The 18,957-nt window shown below is 48.8% G+C and overlaps 1 protein-coding gene across 3 annotated transcripts; it reads left to right on the plus strand.

The window, feature by feature from the left end:
• Positions 1–1,799: 1,799 nt before the first annotated feature.
• vaspb (vasodilator stimulated phosphoprotein b) lies at positions 1,800–18,790 on the plus strand. 3 transcript variants are annotated; one of them, XM_037466932.2, is made up of 15 exons: positions 1,804–2,290; positions 10,915–11,086; positions 12,410–12,590; positions 12,975–13,034; positions 13,206–13,272; positions 14,531–14,643; positions 14,834–15,141; positions 15,278–15,426; positions 15,619–15,670; positions 15,838–15,865; positions 15,982–16,021; positions 16,232–16,288; positions 16,788–16,857; positions 17,008–17,065; positions 17,167–18,790. In XM_037466932.2, exons 1-15 carry the CDS (start codon positions 2,286–2,288, stop codon positions 17,199–17,201), a joined length of 1,395 nt encoding a protein of 464 aa, XP_037322829.2. In that variant the 5' UTR covers positions 1,804–2,285; the 3' UTR covers positions 17,202–18,790. The 3 variants fall into 3 exon arrangements, with proteins under 3 accessions (XP_037322837.2, XP_037322829.2, XP_037322846.2); XM_037466940.2 differs by lacking the exon at positions 16,232–16,288 and having other exon boundaries at positions 1,800–2,290; XM_037466949.2 differs by lacking the exon at positions 12,975–13,034 and having other exon boundaries at positions 1,825–2,290.
• Positions 18,791–18,957: the final 167 nt, after the last annotated feature.

Consider the following 18,957-nt stretch of genomic DNA (forward strand, 5'->3'; position numbering starts at 1 on the left):
TTAATGGATCTTGAAGTGATCATCAAACTGTTACAGTTTAATTAGTTAAGATTTTTTTTGTTTGATATTTACGCATGCATGTTAAAACACATACCTTTGGATTTGGTTTGCATTTAATGGTTATTTTACTGAAGTAAAGGATCAGAATACTTCCTCTACCGATGTAGCCTGATTTCTCAGTGCGTTACTGCATGATTTTCATTCACTTCAATTCTAGGACATGTCCTTCAGACCCCCACTTGCATCCTCGAGCCCTTTGCTCGGCTGGCCTCTGGCCCGGACCTCTTAGCGAACACTTGTGGCTCCTTTTTTTTAAACAGACTTTACCTTCCTCCGGTCACATTCCTTCCCTTGCAAAAAGAGATGGAAACAGGTTGGACACTGGTTCTCTATGTCTGCGTCTTCTTTCCGTCAGTTGAAATTCTGTTTTTATTCCCCTGCCAGACAACCGGCGGTGAAGGCCGAGGCCTTCAGACGCTGCCTCAGGACCGTACATGTGCTTCATCAGGTCCTGCACTCGCCCTGGTGTAAGCAGTGGTCTGTTTACAGCCTCTCTGCAGACTCACCACCCAGAGGTGTGATTCAGCCACCAAAGACTCTAAATCGTGTGTCACTCATGTCCAACAGGCTGCCAGCTGTGGGCGCCGTTGACCAAATTGACGTCACGCTGTGGAAATGAAGCTGAGGTCTTCAGGGATGGCGGTGGAGCACCAGGAGGAACCCAAAAGGACTGTTTCTGATTCTTTACGGGCTACTTTCTTTCACGCAAACATCACCGCAAACATCACCACCATCTTCCGGCGCCAGCACAGACAGAGGAGTCAACGTGGGACTCATGGCTGAAGAAAATACCAGACTCACAGTTGCCCAGAGCTGTCAGCTTGTATGTCTAAGTGTGTGTGTGTGTGTATGGGGATAGCGATAGCTAAAGGCATATCGGCTTTCTGGATGTTTACACATGCCACGCAGACGTAATGCATTCCTTTCTCTCCCTCTCTTCCACGTCTGTCCCCATTAGGAAGGAGGACTTTTATTGTGTACACTATCTCACTTTGGAAAACTGTGCCACGTGAGGCTGTGAAACTAATGAAATAATAAAATGTAACTTCAGAGTAGTGTAACTAAAACGTTCTATTAACATGGTTCTGTGCTCTATATTTTCATTCAAAGTCACTGGGTAAAAGTCACAGTAGTAACCTGACGTGACGCTGCCGGCCAGCAGGGCGAGGTGCTGTGCTGCCTAGGCGCCTCGCGTGGACGAGATGCTGCTTTCAAGTGCTATCGGAAATCAAAGACATCAACCCCCAAAGATAAGAACTTTAACTCTACATCTCTTAAACAGTGTTTAACTGTTGCTAAAATAGTGAGTAAAACGGGGTGCTGGTTCATTTGACTCCAGGTTAAAAAACAAAATGTATCACATAAAAAAGTGACATTATTTTATGTAGCGTAGGCTACTTCATGTACTTATTAACATGTCGTTTTTTAAAAACATTTACTAACATCTACATTATATGCTGAACTGTTTAGCCACCTAACAATACGCGGCTACAAACCTTTGTCAAATACATGTCATAAGTAAAAAAGAGGGATATGAAAACTCCTTGAAATGCCCTATCAGCGAATGTGATTTCCAAAGACAGGTTGAACAGAATTGTATTTACGGGAACACTTGCATGCGCACATCTTCCTGTCTTATTTTGCGGATAGTTCCTGTTTGTCAACTTCTGTATAAATTAGTGCTCCAAAAAAAGCGATTGTTTTCTCTCCGAGGCGCACCTGAACGCGGCACCGGGGTCTGAAGCGGTCGGGTTGGGCCAGAGACTCCGACAAACCCACACGGACCTAGTCCGACACACGGGTCGAATCCCCCCCCCCCCGAAACCTCCAAAACACGCAAACTGCGGAAAAAAAAGAGAACCGCTTTTTTTGTATTTTTTGTTGCGCGTGTAAGACCGCTTCTTCTCGACTTCCTCTCTCTGGCTGGCAGACACCAATGCGGGATAGTGATTGGAGTTGACAAGCCCGCTCCACTACTGTATCTACCCCCCCCCCCACCACCACCACCACCTCTTCCTCCTCCTCCTCCTCCTCCTCCCGCTCCACACTCAACCAGGAAATCGTCGAGGTGTGCTTTCTTTACAGTTGCTACCCCGTCTGCGGGTGTAGATGCGCCTTTTTAAAAAAACAATTCCGCCAGTTTGAGACTCGCCGCCGGGCTTTTCAGCCCTGAAGTCCGCCCCAACTTGCCCTTTCGAGGAGAGGATACCCACTCTGGCCGAACAATGAGGTGGGTAAAAGCGGCTCAAAGCCCCTTCATCTGCATTGTGCTTCCAGTGCTACATTTTGTGTTTCTCACCCCCCCCACCCCCTCGCACTGACCCCCCCCCCACACCGGCTCCTTTCCAAACCATTGAATCGTGCTTTGCATTCGGACTAACTCGAGCTTTCTGGCTGGGGGGGGGGGGGTGCTGGTGGATAACACGGTGGTCCGTGTGTTAATACTCGCTTCTTAAAAGTGTGTCGCTACCTTGTAAAAGAGTGCGTGCGCGCGCAGAGTCTACTTTTTTTTTTTTAAGAAAAAAAGAAGAGCGAGAAACTCTTTAAAAAACGACCGGCGGTGCGTTTCTTCCAAAAAGTGAACCGGAGTTCAGGGTCATTTACAGAGCGTGTGAAAGGAATTCGGTGTCTTGCTCGAAGGCACTTCGGCGCTGGGGGGGGGATTCACGTCCTCAACGGAGGCACTTTGGAGTGTGCAGTTTCTAACCCACTTTATTTCACCGTGGAGACGCTCGCGTGCACAGATTCCACATCCTGCCACAGCCGTGTGTGCTACCTACGTGCTACTCGTTTAGGTCTTCTTCCTCCTCCTCCTCCTCGCTCGTGCACATTGGAACACTGTCGCGCTCCACTTAGTTAGAGTAACACCTTGACGGGCCGAATACCTGTGTGACGAGTTTCTTTATCCCGAGCTGCCCCCCCCCCCCCCCCCCCCCTCTGAAACAATGTGTCCCAACTCGGCTTGTGTTTTGTTCTGCACTTATTTTCTTATTTCGCTCTGTGATCGCAGCCGGAACAGGAGGCACTTGAGCTGCCTGATACCCCGCCACGATCACAGTAACGCATTAAAAAGTACCCCCCCCCCCCCCCCCGCTGATGAGGCCATTAATTAAGTTAATGCAAGGATCAGCAGAGATTACTGTGCTAGAAAACTACAGAATGCATAGGCGGGTTCACATGAATTTATCAGCTGCAAAGGAAGTCGTAGAAGGAGTCGACTTATTTTCTTAAAGGAAGAAAAAGGCCTTTATTTTATATATATATATATATATATATATGGCGTTTTAATTGTTCTGACCCGGGAGTTAATTGGCGCTTGGCTGTAGGCCCACGCGGATCACAACATGCACACTTAAACATGTGTTCATGCGATACAACTATTTATAAAGAACAGGACTTTGGCCGAGCCGATTCAGGCATGTGGGCCAGAAATCATTAACGCTACACATTGACTGTGAACGCTAAAGATAAGCAGACTGCTTTATTGTTGTGTGCCCCCCCCCCCCCCCCTTCCGTCCCCACCAACCACAGACTGCTGCACTAACTATAGAGCACTGAGCTGAGGTCGACCATAAAGCGAAGGGCACGTTAGTCTGTGCTGCGGCTTCTTCATGCTCTTCGCTGGGGGTCTCATCTCGATGGTGGTAGTCGTTCCTTTTGCCCGGGTGGTGCTGTCTCTGTACGTCTGTGTGTCACACCGCGTGTTGTAGTTTCACCTCTGGAATGCAGCGCCCCCCCCCCCCCCCCCCCCCCATTGTCATTCATCCGCCTGGTATGTGGAGGACGTCCACAGTCCAAAGTTCAACGGTTTGACCCAGTTGAGAAAATGCAGTATCTCCACTGACCCCACCCTCCCCCTTCCCATGTGGCAGAATCCCCCCCCAAAAAAGATATATAATAGATGCTGAGAACACCGTATCAGCGACTCTGGCAATCTTCTCCTCTTTGTTAGGTGCCACAGGAAGTGCATCCATCCACACAATGATTCACTGCCAGAGGTGACTCCCACCTGCCTCCCACCGCCTCTGACTAACAGCCCCCGACCCCCCCCCCCCTCCACCTCAGGCCCGAGAAACAAAAGGCGCGTGTTTTGTGCGTGACGCGGGCAGACACGTTTTAACAAGGCATTCCCCGATTTTTCCCCCCCTCCCTCCCTCCCTCGCTGACCGGTTCAGGAGCGCAACGCGCCTGTAACCGAGGCCTAACCAGGCTCCTCCCTCTTCTCCCACTCTCGCATTAGCGTTTTTTATTGATCGCCATTAAAAGCCGAGGAATGGCCTCCCCCTGCGTCTCCTTTTGTGTCTTGGCTGCGTCTTTTTTTTTTCTCACTGTTTTGGCAGTAAATGGAAAGGAATGCAGCTGGAATGGCGACCTTTGTGTTTTTTTTTTTTTTTTTTTTTTGCTGCCGTATCTTCCTCCTCCTATCGACATTTCCAACGTCTTGACCCTGTGTCCCAACATACCGGTGGCTGTTATTCGAGGCATTTAGCAATATTGCCGCATGCATTTCCATGTAAGGAGCGCACTCATGCCCCGGTGTTATTGTGAAACGTTCATAACAGTGGCTCTGGGCTCGTGAGAGGTTAATTCCTCATGTCTTTACCTGTTTTCACAATTCCTTTTGCACACTCTGGTTTTCTTTTGAAGTGTCCATGTGAGTGCACCGCATAAACAAGCCTTTCGTGGCCGTGCGCTATCGATATTACTCTCAGAGTTTAAAAAGAATTCCAAATATCAAGCATAGAAATGCTCGTGCACTAGATTTTCACTTTCTACACTGAAGCAGCTTTGTTTCTGTTTCACCTTTTTGTTGTCCTTTTGCCAACTGGAGCTGAACACATTGGGGACATTCTGCATACCTGAAAACAATTTAGCTTCCAGTGTGAAAGTCTCGTACTTTGTATCTCAAACAATCAGCTGCCCCGTCAGCCGGAGGCAATCGGGCCTGTGCTCGGGGGGGATTCTTATCTCCCAAGGATTAAGAATAACGGCTTTATTCCGTGCATATTGATATGCTCTCGGACAGTTGCGCGCAGCTGGCGTGACACTCTGATCCCCCCCCCGGACCCGCACACACGCTACACGCGCACACTCGCGGAGCGGACGCTTTGCTACGAGAGTTGCGCAACATACACAACCTGGCATTGTCTACTTGGGGACAAATTTCCTCCTTTTTTAATTGTGCCTCTGTCACGTTCCCGTGTGTGTGTTGTTGTTGTTGTTGTTGTTTCTTCCGCAATCACTTCTTTGAAACTCCACTGTCCTTTTGGCCCGGTTTCGCTCGTGGAAAATACCTGATCACTGAGCTCTGTGTTTTGAAACCGCTCTCTCAGGAAATGAAGTAAGTTGTTGTTGTGTAAATTGCTTGCGTGTTATGGACACCGTGAAGCTACTTGACAGCCGGCTTTCGAATCGATTAGTGTTTTGGATCTTTTGTGTACGTAATAACCTTTTTTTTAATTCAGGATTGTTGGTTGCAGAAATAATAATTTTCCACCAACTCTCTTTGGAAACGTTTCATGGATTAAACGTCCAGATTGAAATGAGTCGGCTGGCAATTCCGTGGCTCAAATTGATGTGAATCTTCTGAAAATCCAGCATGGCGGCGTGAGACCGAGCTGAAGCCCGCGGCCCCCAAAGCCGTCAAAGGGACAACCCGAGTCCTGCCAGGGTGACGTCAAACCAAGCAGTGAAACCGGAGCAGTGAAAGCGGGCCGTCCGCCCAATGGCGTGTAATGGATGCCAGTCGGTAGTGCGTTGTGCTGTCAGACGTCTTAAACATGACTCCGCTTCGCTTATCTGGGGAGGAGGGCGATTCACGACGGGCTTAATTGGATAAAACGACGCTTTGCTGGCCGGCAGCTTCTGATTGGTCACCACTTGTGTTTGCTGGTTATAACTAACCAGAAAAGGAGAACCTGTGCTTGATCTGATGGCTGAGGAATGTTCCGCATGGGTGACACTTGCATGATTAGCGATGCGTCAAATCTAGTTTACACTGTTTGCATGAGGTTTCGCTCGGTCTCTTTATTTTTTTTTAAATAAAAAAAAATGGTTCCCATTCCGTTTATTGATTTAAGAATCAATAAAAGCATTACGATGAAACCTCCCTTTCTTGATTTAGAAAGTGCTCATAGAAACTCCCATCGATACATGAAATATGCACATGTGTTGTTTTTTGCGAGCCTCGCCCGTCATAAAATGGAGATGAGAGAAGAAGTGAGAGGGGGTCAGAGAACAGAAACAAGTGTCAACGACGCTAAACGACTGTCATCACCGAGCTGAAGTGAAACCCAAGTCCTGGTTAGCTGCCGTCACTGCATCCGTGCAGAGTCCTTATTAGAAAACACCCCCCCCCCTTCTTCTATTTAGTAACAGCACAGTGGTTGTTGTGAGATGACAAAGTGCACCGTAAAGAGCGCTCGGCCGCACACGGCTCATCGACGATTACCCGAGCTGCCAGCTACCTACAGAGTGGGCCGATGTCGGGGTCGAAGTCCACGCTCGCACGCCACTTGGAGTCAGCGGGAGGCAGGTGATTTGAGTTGAGACGTTTGTGCTCTAATGTGAGGGGGGGGGGGGGGGGGCTGTACAAGCTTCTGTGGGTTGTTCTTCTCCCAAAAAGTAGGCTTGCCTCCTCCTTTGCCCGAGTCAAAGAGGATGTGCTCCAACCTGTAAAAGGAATTGAGCTCAGAGGAGAACAGAGGTGAGATGGTTCCAAATATGGGCATTGAGTGTACCAGTAACCCCCCCCCCCCTGCACAGCCACACACACACACACACACACACTCTCCCTCAGAAGCAGGAAGGAATGCATCTCCACTCTTGAAGTGGTCACACAAAATGAACGTTCTCGGGCCAAGCGATGCCAGACGAAGGATGAGTCAGCGCTCCCACAATGCACGGGGGTTTCAGCTGAAGCTGTCACACTCATTTGAACAAAGATATTGAGACAAAGTAAAGAAATGACTGAGGTGGCGTGCGTGTGCGTGTGTGTGTGTGTGTGTGTGTGCAGCATGCAAGGACCTGTGTAAAAAGCAACCCGGCATGAGGAGAACAACAAAGAAAAGGTGCATTGTAATGAGCCAAAGTTAAACCTAACCAAAGTATAAAAGTTGTTCTCTTTTCTTTCACTGTGTTTGGTAAGACGATATGGGGAAACAAAGTGTGTCACATACGGTCCGGTTTGCGCCTTGAGTTTTTAGTCATAGGTGAAATGTTTTTAAGCTGTCATGTACTTCAACTAGAAGAAAACCGCTTGGTTTTTGTTGAAAATGATTAACAAAATAAAGAAAAGGATTCCTGGTTTTCTACTCGCAGAGAAGACGTTCGTCCCGGCTACACGTTGACGATTATGGGCGCGCTGCAGCTTTTCCAATCCACGAGAGTCGCTCAGTGCCGACATGAGAAACAAACAAGTCTCACTGGATGCACGATGCTCACGGAGGAGTCGAGTGGGCCCGGCTGAACAGGGGAGGGTGTTAGGACAGCGGCGCCGTAGGTCACGTATTCCGCCGCAGCGAAAGAGACCGCTTGGTGGGTAAATTTAAAGAACCAGCGAATGTTGTCGCCGAGCGTGGAGCTCGTGCCACACGTCGCGGTTTCCCTCGTTGTCTCTCTCTGCAACAGGCTTCCTGTTTCTCACTTCTCGCTTTGCGTCTGCACGTTGTGTTTGGATCTGAAGCTTCACTCCCAACAGATCGATTCATGTACGCACACGCCACCGAAACATATGTCGGCCATGCGACCCCAAATCCACACGTATGAATTTTATGTTATGAGAAAGCCGTTGTTGAGAGAGGCATTGGAGGGGGGGGGGGGTTGACCTTGTTCGGCTGTAGAATGTGGTCTCTGCTCTCTGAGGCCGAGAAGAAGAGGCACGGAGTAGTTTGGTTGATTAGACTATTGTTAAGTGACTTATTGCTTAGTCGCCGTCTGGTTTGAATGTGACGAGACGGACTGAATCACTATTTTGTTCATCCACGGTTCGCCAATTCACGCACCCGTGTCTCGCAGTACGACTCGCGGCGTTGTCGATTTATTTGCACTTTAATCGCCGAGTTACTCCTGCAGGGTTCGGCCCTCCCCACCGTCCTTCCACCGCAGAGCGCCGTGCTTATTCCTGGACGCAAGAGGCCCCCGAACATCATTAAAAAGTAATCCGTTGTGAGGGATAAAAAAAGAAGAGCGAGGGGCCTTCAAGTAACGGAGGTACTGTGAACTCCTGGAGGAGGCAAGACGTCTGATGAATCAGGAGGGACAGTGAGCCGGGTATGTGGGCAGCCACAAATGACATTACTCGCCTCTCCGCTGTCTTCAGGGCCGACGAGTGTTTGTGTGTGTGTGTGTGTGTGTGTGTGTGCGCGCGCGCCTCCCTGCCCAGTAAAACCGTGTTGTGACGCATAGGGTGAGCGCACTACCAACATGTAACCACGTTACATCCCAAAACGTTTCTGCATGGACGCCTCCGGCTCCTATAAATCCCCCTGAGAGGAAGGAAGGAGAAAAGGGTGGCCGTGTGGGAGGGTCAGGTAAATGGAGACGGGGGGGGGGGGGGGGGGGGTGAAGGTACGGATCATGTCGGTACTTGCCAGCGCACTTTGGGGGGGGGGGGGAAGCTCTGAGAGCACAGCCTTATACAGACATTTCAAAGACGGCGTCTGCCCCGGCTGTGCACTGCAGCTTCCTGTTAACCCCCCGCTGACCGAGGAGCCGCAGAGGGACGAGGAACTCTCTCGTGTGTTTACTTTTTAACTTGAGCCAACTAAGTGACAAGTGGACTTGGCGGTGGTCTTACAACCTGTAGGGCAGGACGTGCGTCCGGCTGCCAGTCAACACGTGGCCCGGGCGCACGCTCTCAGCGCCTCGGTGTCCGTAGTTCCATCATTAATGCACGAGCTCGCTCTCGGCCTCGCTCCCGAGGCCTCCGGCTCGCTTGGGCATTAAATATGCATCGGTTTCCCAGTCCGGGAGCCTCTGTCCCCTCGCGCTTCCCGTAACAAGCGCTTTCAGCGGCGGGATGCAGAGGATTCAGTGAGATCAGAGGACGCTGTTGGCCTGCAGCTCGTTGCGGAAGGCTTCCTCTCTTTTCTTGTTGTTTTGACTTCATTCAAGTAGGAAAAACCCAAGATTCAACGGTGACAACCTGCCGGGATGTGACTTTAACGGACACATTAAACGTCATCTTTTTGTGGAAAAAAAAGTATATAATTACACATCCATTGTTTTGCGATTTTCAGCACAATCCCAAATTGACATTTAAGCGTTACAAACGTCCTTTGACGATATGTGTTTTAACAGTCCTGCAGTTTACATCTCTGACAAGAACGGCGTCTCTTTGCTAACATTCTCTGTGTCACAGTTGACTGACGTGTGGGAAAATAACTGAGGTTTTAAAGTTTTGTTTTATATACTTTTGTTTGACAGCAGCCCCGGAGCGATAAAAATAAAAATGTCAACTACTTCAGTAAAATATCGGGTGTGTGCGTGCGTGTGTGTTTGCGATATTGATTGTTCAGGCTGAGGCAGTCCTTATTTGGCAGTGTTGGCAACAGGAAGTGGGTTGTGGCTTTGGTGCGTTGTCACTGGAAATGGCAGATTGTATCACGAGCGAGACAGATGGAGGGGGGGGGGGGACGTGGATTAGGGGACTATGGTTAGAGCTCCCAGGAGGGTTGGGGGGGGGGGGGCAATAAGGAGAAGGAGGATTGGTAGAAAAAAGAGAGAAATTGAAACCACCGTCTGCACATTTGTTTCCATGTTGTTTTCTGCCCTTGTTCCCCTTTGTCTGTACCTCACACCTCGAGTGCGAGGTACAAGTGTGAGACATGTTTTGGGACTGTTTTGTGGTGTTGCACTAGTCGCGCTGCCCCCGTTTGTCAATTTTTTTTTTTTTATCTTCGGATGTTCGTGTCAAATGCAAATCTGTGAGCGCGGGAGACTCAACTTCCCGTCTTTGTCGGCCTCCATTGTCGTCTCGAGCTTCCAAGCTCATTCCCTTTCTCTCTCTTTCTCTCCGCCTTCCTTCTCTCGGTTCTCTTTTCACTGTTTGTGTTTGGACAGCAGACCGATCCAGAGGGGGGGGTAGGGGGGGGTCTGGTTCTCTACGGCCGCACTGATGCCACCAGCAGCTCTCCACTTGGTTGGCAGACTTTAGGTCATGATGCGTGCGTCCGGTGTGCGCGTTTCGGGCCCCTGCACGCTTACAGAGGCCCGCCGATGGCACCGTGTGAAACCTCAAGAGGAAGAACAGTTTCTGGTCTCTTTAAATAGCGTATTTGGAGGATTTCTCTATTTGATGTCTTCGGTTCCCTCCTCGAGTTTGCGTTCCGCTTTCCAGCTACAGTCTCTGCCGCACATACCAGGAAACAATGGATTTTCCAAGTTGTAAAATAAAGAGTGTGGTCTTTAGCTCAGATGTAGCTTTTTTTTTGTGTTGTTTGTGTCGTGTATTCAGTAAACCTGAAGTTCAACTTGTGCCTCGCTCAAGGCAAAATAGAAACAAAATACGGGACACAACCCCGAGGATCTTTTTCTCCCTGTAGACCTTGAAGCCGATCACCAGAACAGATACAACACGTGTTTTTGGTAGTGACCATAGGGATGGTTCTGTAATGAGTCACTACCACTAATCCCCGTTTCATTTTGGGGGCAGGGTTTGTTGCATTTGCCAGTACTTTCTGCTCTGATGTGCATTCTCTGTGCGTGCGCGTCTTTCTCCACTTCTGTGTTTTAATACAAAGAATGAGATTTCTCTTACAGTTTACAGTACCTTTTTATTCTTCATTTAAATGTATTGTGTATATGCTCTTAAAGTCAGTTCCTCGTCCTTAATGTTCTCCTTCTGTCCTCCAGCGAGTCGAGCATTTGCCAGGCTCGGGCCACTGTGATGATCTACGACGACGGCAACAAGAAGTGGCTGCCGGCGGGCACCGGCCCGCAGTCCTTCAGCAGAGTCCAGATCTACCACAACCCTTCCACCAACGCCTTCAGGGTAGTGGGGCGCAAGATGCAGACGGACCAGCAGGTACGCCCGCCAGCCCTGAGCTCAACCCCGCGTCTCTCTCTCTCTCGAAGTGTGTGTGTGTAGCTCGTCCATCTGTGTCCGGCATGTGGCTCGTGGGCGTACGTGGTCTCCTTCGAGTCCCTCGGGGGGGGGGGGGGGGGGGGGGACGTGTGGGCAAGCGAGCGCGAGACCGTCTATCTTTGCAAGTCCATTCACGATATCGGCGGCCATCTGATGCCACGCACTCATCAGCAGTCCCTGGGAAGGCGTGATTTTATGGCTTATTTTAGTTTCATTCGGTTTTTTTGGTCAATCATTTACTTTGCAGCCAAACATCGAGAGCGGGCACGGCATTTTAAAAACAACCGGGCCCCCAGAACGCCGCCCCTGCTGTAGACTGGAGGTGACGCACTTTGGTGGAGTCTCACCTACAGATGGACATGTAGAGTTGGTTTTTGTCACGTCCGGGGAACGGTCTCTTTTCTCACAATCGTCATGCAAGTTGGAAAAGGAGAACAAAGCCCTTATCAGCAGGTCATGACTCACCAGATAAAGGTGGGCAGATTTAAGAAGTTAAAAAGCTGGGTAAACTTGAGTTTGGGTGGGTCTACTCTCGGCTACTCTGCCCGGCTCTCTCTCTCTCTCTCTCTCTCTCTCCTTCTTTAAACATTCAGCACTCCACAGTGTTCCCCGGAGACGGCTCTTAAAGTGGATGACGTTTCCTGAGATAGTTAGCCCGTGCAACCATTTCCTGTGATGATTTAAGGAGAAGCCCGACACCCAATGAGGACTCTCTATTTGTGTCTAATGACGTGCATTCACTGAGAAGCTAATGTGAGAACACAGGCTGGCAGTGTTTTCTCTCCCTCGGCCTCTATCTCGGTCCGCCAGCATGTAGAGTAACTTTTGTTTCATACGTTGCGGCCTTATTGTGTTCTTAAAGTCATGGAAGTTGGAACCTCCGGCCTTTCTCGCCATCGACGGGATTGTGTATAGTTCATGAAATGCCACAGAGTCTGCAGTGGCAGCTGAACCCGCTAACCTCCTCTCAGTGTATGTCGCTCGCTTTGATATTTACCCCCAACAGGGTCTCCTCTCCTCCTCCTCCTCCTCTCCACTCTGTGGAATCCAGTGGCTGTTAAACAAATAGTGAAATGGCGCGTCAGCACATTCAGCGCTCAAATCCAGAACATTGTTTTCGCTTGTGGTTCATAGGCCTCACGCCCCCTGCTGGGCGCACTATAAACCAGTAAAAATAAAGCGCGTGTGGATAATATGGTACTAATTTGGCCCACCATCACTCACAAAATAATCCCCGTATCGATCACATGTCCTCTTCCCCAGGTGGTGATAAACTGCCCCATCGTGAGAGGTCTCAAGTATAACCAGGCCACAAACAATTTCCACCAGTGGCGGGATGCCCGGCAGGTGTGGGGGCTCAACTTTGGCAGCAAAGAGGACGCTACCCTGTTTGCCAATGGCATGGCTCACGCTCTGGAGGTGCTGACCTCCGTGGCAGACGCAGGTACTTCGGCTCACTCCGGATTCACAAGCCTTAGCTACCCAAACAAAAACACACCAGGATGTGAAAAGTTCTGTTTTTTTATTACGCTGCATTAGTTAGTCTTAAGCTTACATTTTGTCCATAATCATAAAATCATAATCCTATATCAGATATAAGGGATTATTCAAATATTTTGCAGAATTCCTTTCACAAACATGTAATTAGGACACAAATTCTCTTTTACACCAGATTGCTATTTAGATTGGGTCGGATCCTGTTTGCCCAATGAACTAAATAGAAAATATGCTGCGTTTTTAAGAACGTTGTTATGGTGTGATACACGCAGTTCAATTAATAACCATAACATATACTAAAGGCACACCACCCTTCTTGGTTCCTCCGTAGTTTCATGTCCGTCTCCACCGCCCTCAGACTTTGCACAATCGTCTGCAGGGGGGGAAAAAGGTGTGTATATAACACACAATAAAAGCACAGAAACAGTTGGGCACATTTCAGCGTCGTAAAAATCGAATCAGGAATCTTTCAGGAGTGTTTAAAGATCCCCGGCAGTGTATGCACCTTCGGTAATCATGGGAGTTTTCATCAGGAATGTTTTCTGTGTGCTGTTCCCTGCAGGCTACTCGACCCTTCCCCGCCCACTATCGAATGGACCCACTCCAGAAGAACTTGAACAACAGAGAAGGTACCTTCGGCCTTCCCTAAACGGAAACTGCCCTTTTTCCACTCTGCTGATTTGCTGGCCACATTTTATTAGAAATCCACTTGGATTCTGTCTGATTCAGCGAGGGGGGGGGGGGTGTCTTCTGGGTTTTCAGGGTGGATTTTTTTTTTCTCCCCCATGTAGACGAGCTTGCTTTGAAGTTGGCGTTTCCATCAGAAGCAAACTCTCCTCGGGGGCTAGTTGCGTAACATCCAATAGCAAGTCAAGCTGCCTTGGCTTTGGAGTAGTCTCGTTTGCACATACGCATGAATAGAGGATTGGATGGCATTAGGCTGACAGTGCTAAACCCTCAGTCAGCCCCTGTAGGTCAAAGGTTAAAGGAACAGGAAGGCGGAGAGCTTGCATCAACCTCACCTGCTCTCAATCAATCTATCTGTGTCCGCCGCGCATGCCGAGCCATTAACCTTTTAATCTCATTGAGCCTAAAAGGTAACATGTTGCACAGTACGGGAGGCTTTTTGTGATCGCCTACAGGGACACGCTGGCCCAGTGATTAACCACACACTGTAGTCTAGGTATCCTTTTAACCCCTTTGGAAGCATTGCTGCAGGTGTTGGTGGATATCATTATTGCTTATCGGCCCATGGACTCACATGTTTGTCACCATCGTTGAAAGGCTGTCGGGAAAGCTGAAAAGCATAAGGCCGTCGCCTCCCCCCCCCCTTTCGCGGGCACTCTGCCTAAGTGGATCAGCCGTGCTTCAAATCACAGCGACTCTCAGATTGTGTCTGCCTGTGTGTGTGTGTGTGTGGACCTGTACATCGCATGCGTGCTGTTCTGTAAAACAGCTGTTGCGAGCGGCAGATGTGAGAACCCGGGCCGCTCGAATGAGGCCACCGGGTCCAGCTGTGGGATTCGTGGCGGCGGGCTAATCAGACGCCATGAAATCCACCTCTCGTTCTCTTACCGAAAAACAAAAACAAATCCCCATTACAGCTCCTCGCACCGGTGCCAAATATCATCAGACCGTAGTTGTTTGAACGCGACGGATGGTGCGTTGATAATCAAATGATACGCGGGACGTTCTCACTTTAATCTGGAATGGCAGCGACCTCTGCGATTCGCTTAATCTCACAGCTAGTCTGTTTTAATCACAGCCCCCAGATTACATATAGCAACTTCCAGCTTTGTTGATCCGCCTCCTGATTTGTCCCGTTTAACACATACGTGCCGCTGACAGATGTTTTTTTGTTTTGTTATTGTGTGTCTTTGTGCGTAGGCTGGAGCAGCAGCGGCTGGAGCAGCAGGAACGAGAGCGGCAGGAGAGGGAGCGGCAGGAGCGTGAGCGGCAGGAAAGAGAGCGGCTGGAGAGAGAGAGACAAGCCGCTGCAGGTCAGGAAGCACCTGGGCCGGTCGACATAACTGTGCCTGTCTAAAAAGGCCGTTCATAGTACGATGGAGGATCTTGTAGATTAAACCTTTTGTAGACACCGAACTGGGATGACGCCTCCTTGTCGCCGACCCGCCGCTGTTGCCCAATAGTTCGGGGACGCGTACTGATGGGTCCCTCTCTGTGTCTCAGTCTCTATTCCCCCACCTCCACCGCTGGCCCCCTTAGGCCCCGCTCCTCCCCCGGCCCCTCCTCCACCCCCTGGACCCCCTCCGTCTGGTGGCATCCCTCCCCCGCCTGGACCACCACCTCCAATGGCCCCGCCCCTTCCAGGAGGTGGTTTTAGTGGAGGAGGAGGAGGAGGTGGAGGAAGCAGCAGCAGCGGTGGCGGCGGCAATGGAGGTGGTGGCGGAGGAGATGACGATGGTGATGCTGGTGGATTTGGAGGAGGGGGCTTGGCGGCTGCCATTGCAGGAGCTAAACTCCGTAAAGTATCAAAGGTGAGGTAGAAGACGGCACTGCGTCGCAGGCCGGTGGATCTTTGACAGTCCGGCAGCTTTGTATTCTAACTGCTGAGTTGAATCCACCATGTGTGCTGAACTCGTGTGTATCTTTTTGGCTATTTGCTGCCCTCAGCAGGAGGACGGAGCTCCTGCGACTCCAATAGGCAGAGCGGACTCCAGCCGCGGCAGCAACTCCTCCATCGGTGGAGGTGGAGGCAGCGGTGGTGGAGGCGGAGGTGGTGGCGGGTTGATGGGGGAAATGAGTGCCATCCTCGCGCGACGGTGTGTAATTTCACTCAATTGAACAAAGGCTTACCTACTTCTGGTTTTCTGAATGTGTTTTTACTGTTTATTTTTGGCTAATTGTCATATTTAAAGTGCAATATATTACATACAATATTGTGTAACTCATTTGAACTCCACTCCTACGGAAGTGTGCATGGTGTAACTTAAAGTGACTCCTCTGTACATCAGGAGAAAAGCTGCAGAGCCTGTACAGAAGCCCCCCTTGAAGACACAAGATAATGTAAGAGCCTGCTGTTGAGCACATTTCTGTTTCATATGCTGCAAAGAATAGTGTCTGCATATGTGGCCCCACACTGTAGTTAAAATAGAAAAAATATAGAAGCCGCTTGGTAATGACTCACTCTTATTTATATATATATATATATATATATATTTTTTTTCATACAGGATGATTCAGAGCCTCAAGGTCAAGGCGGTGAGAACTGAACAATTCCATCCGTTGCAATCCGCCTACACTCATGCTGATATTAATTTAACGTGGTATGAAGTGAACGTCAACCACTGATGTTTTTCCCACATGTTCCCTCTCAGACACCCAGAGAAGACCTTGGGAGAAAGCATCCATGACCAGGTAACGCAGGATTCAGTTATTGCTACTCTGCCGTCACCAGTAAATCTGCTCCCCCCCCCCCCCCAGGTGTTGGTGTGGTAAAAGTAGTTCCCCATCGATGCGGTTGTGTTAACATGTCTATTGTTTGCGTGTGGTCCACAGTGCTTTTGTGTGTGTGTGTCTGTCTTTCATTTCCATTCTAAGAGAAAGGCGTGTGTTTCTCACTAACAGGAATAACTCCATCCCCAAGAGCATGGACTCCGCCCCCTCATTGTCCCAGGGTTTCAGGTATACATGCTGCTGCCCAGTTCACTCAGGACCTTAGTTCCCCCTTTTTATTTCCTCTTGAGGTTAGCGTAGCACCTTTTGCACGCGACGTCCTGCCGTGGCATCGTTTTCCAGTTGATAGCCGCACCGTCGACTGGATCGGAGAGTCGGCGGGCACCCGAGGGATCGGGGTTGTGCTGCCTCTAATAAACTAATAAGCCTAACAAGTGGTTCTTAAAGGTCACCTCTGTGCGCTGTGGCTGGCCATGTCCTTTCGTTTTACACTGATAAATAAATGCATTTCTGAATTATTGGTATCCTTATGGTCGACATCCCTTTTTAGAGAGTTTATTATCCTACACATTAACCCTCGCGGCATCGCTAGGTGTGCGGACATTTCTGCAACTGTCTACTGACTATTCCTTCGTCCCTCTGGTGCTGCTGCCGGAGCTGCCATTTCTTTCGGGGAGAACAAAGCGCAACAGTTGTCTGCATTGGTCTGCTTCTTGTCTCCTCACAGGCCGAAGACCGCAGGCAGCAACAATGATACGGGTTCAATGGATGACTCGGACTTGGAGAAAATGAAACAGGTGAATTTAAAGAGCGGAACCTGAATGAGTGAATTTACTCTCCAGGAAGCTGGTTTAATAAAAGCATGTGTACAAGAATTCACAGTAACCGTATATATGCTGTAACCTCGCCATGCCTGACCATCTGTCCTGTGGTCTGGTGTTCTGCAGGAGATCCTGGAAGAGGTTCGTAAGGAACTCCAAAAAGTTAAGGAGGAAATTATTGGAGGTGAGGTTTCTTTGCACTCTAAATTCCATGAATGTTGAGTTCTGGACATTTTGCTTTATACATTGTTGACATGATGCTTCTCCCCCCCCACCCCCCCACAGCCTTTATTCAGGAGCTGCAGAAGCGAAGCACATAGTTCGACTGAGCGTCAGGTGTAACAGAGGGATGCGATAGGTGGAGGTGGCTGAGGACTGTTGGGACCTCTCGTCCACTGCGCCCTCCCATGTAGCCCAGGGATTTTTCTTTTTCTCTTTCTACACATTTTGTTTTCTTTCTCCTATTACGCGAATGCATGTGAGCATACTGGCTTATGTGTACATCATGCATATTCACTTCATGTAAACTGTAACCCTCCCCCATGCCACCCGGCACTTTTGATGATCACTCGTTAACATTGCGACGGTGATCCCACCCCCCCCCCCCCCCCCCCCCCCCCCCCCCCCCCTGTTCATTCATCCCGTCCCCTTGGGGCCTCTGTGTTCTGTTCATCTGATCCAATTCAGAGCAAATCGCTATGGCCGCTGTCGTTCTCCCAATTTGTCGTCATGTACACATCATATCCCTCTTTTCTGCGGAAATCCTGCTACTTGTGTCTTCTTCCTTCTATCAGACGCACCATTTACTGATAGAGCAGTATTCAGGGACACTCTATTAGTCACATTTTTACTGTAATAGTGAGATGCTGGGATCCTTCTCGCTTTCTCGGTTGGCAAACAATTGTTTGACCTCAAGCACTGCTTCAGGTAATTGAGTTCAGAACTTTGCTAGCAGGTTATTGTCTCAAATGGTAGTTCGAGGTGGAAGAACAAATAATCAGGGATGGATCAGAGACCCCAACTCCGCGACGACTGCAGCGTCGCTCAGTCAAGTGGATTTTCCAGCTCCAACTTGAACGGCACAACGCGAGCCTTCACTGCTGCAGGATGGAGAAGTTCGAGGAGGAAGAGGAGACAAGCAAAAGGAATCTGATGGACAACCTGTGTGCTGTGAAAGAGGAGTGTGTTGTAGTTTTATGATGTGTAAGAAATGTTTTCTCTTTGCATTGCACTTGTTCCGGAGGAAGTGGGTCTGTGCCACACTGCCTTGACAGACTATTCCCCCTCAGTCAAAATGAGAAATATTTTGTTGGCCTGTGCAGTGGTCCTACACTGTGCTACCGCTAGTTCATATCTTCCATTCTAGCTATGTTTTCTAACCTTGAAACATGAAAGATGGCCATGATGAGGTCAATTAATTTGGCCATGACCAACTGCCTTGAGAATAAATATATAAATATAAATATATATATGAGTAAAAATATATATTTGTTTTGAGGGGAAAATGTTTGCAAAAATTAAATGGTGTCTCTATTTTAATCGAAATGACTGGTGAATGGGGATTTTGTTTTCCTTTTTTTTTCAATTATTTTGTTATGCGCTGTTATTTGGGGTTTACTGTTTCTTTTCTAATAGAGTCTAGGCTTTTTACACTGAAATAATAAGAAAACAGCTTAGAGACACTGGATTAGAAATGCCTTTATAGTCGAATACAGCTGCTTCTTGAAATGCATTGATTGGTCTCGAGTCATCTTTTTGCAGCCTGGTGTAAAGATTTCTTTCAATTCAGACTAGGGACATTTTGCACAATTTTGGAATATTGTGGAATACACGGGATGAACAATCTCTGCTTTGTGGCACATGACTGAATTCTAGCTTTAACATGACAATAAAACATGTGCAAGCTGACTATATCTCTGCCACGTAAAGGCGAATATTTCAATGGCATTGTTTTACTGACTTTGACCTTTTTATTTGTTTTTCACAACATAATATTCTCTCTGATGTGTAAATGTTAAAGATAAGCTGTCAATTAAAAAAAATAGAGTTTATACATTTGTTACGGAACTGACGTAC

Source organism: Pungitius pungitius, chromosome 3 (assembly GCF_949316345.1).
Source record: "Pungitius pungitius chromosome 3, fPunPun2.1, whole genome shotgun sequence".
Taxonomy (NCBI): domain Eukaryota; kingdom Metazoa; phylum Chordata; class Actinopteri; order Perciformes; family Gasterosteidae; genus Pungitius; species Pungitius pungitius.

Coding starts and splice junctions, on each gene's coding strand:
- vaspb (XM_037466932.2), top strand. Junction 16,289..16,787: donor TCATTGTCCCAGGGTTTCAG/GTATACATGCTG, acceptor GTCTCCTCACAG/GCCGAAGACCGCAGGCAGCA. Junction 16,858..17,007: donor ACTTGGAGAAAATGAAACAG/GTGAATTTAAAG, acceptor GGTGTTCTGCAG/GAGATCCTGGAAGAGGTTCG.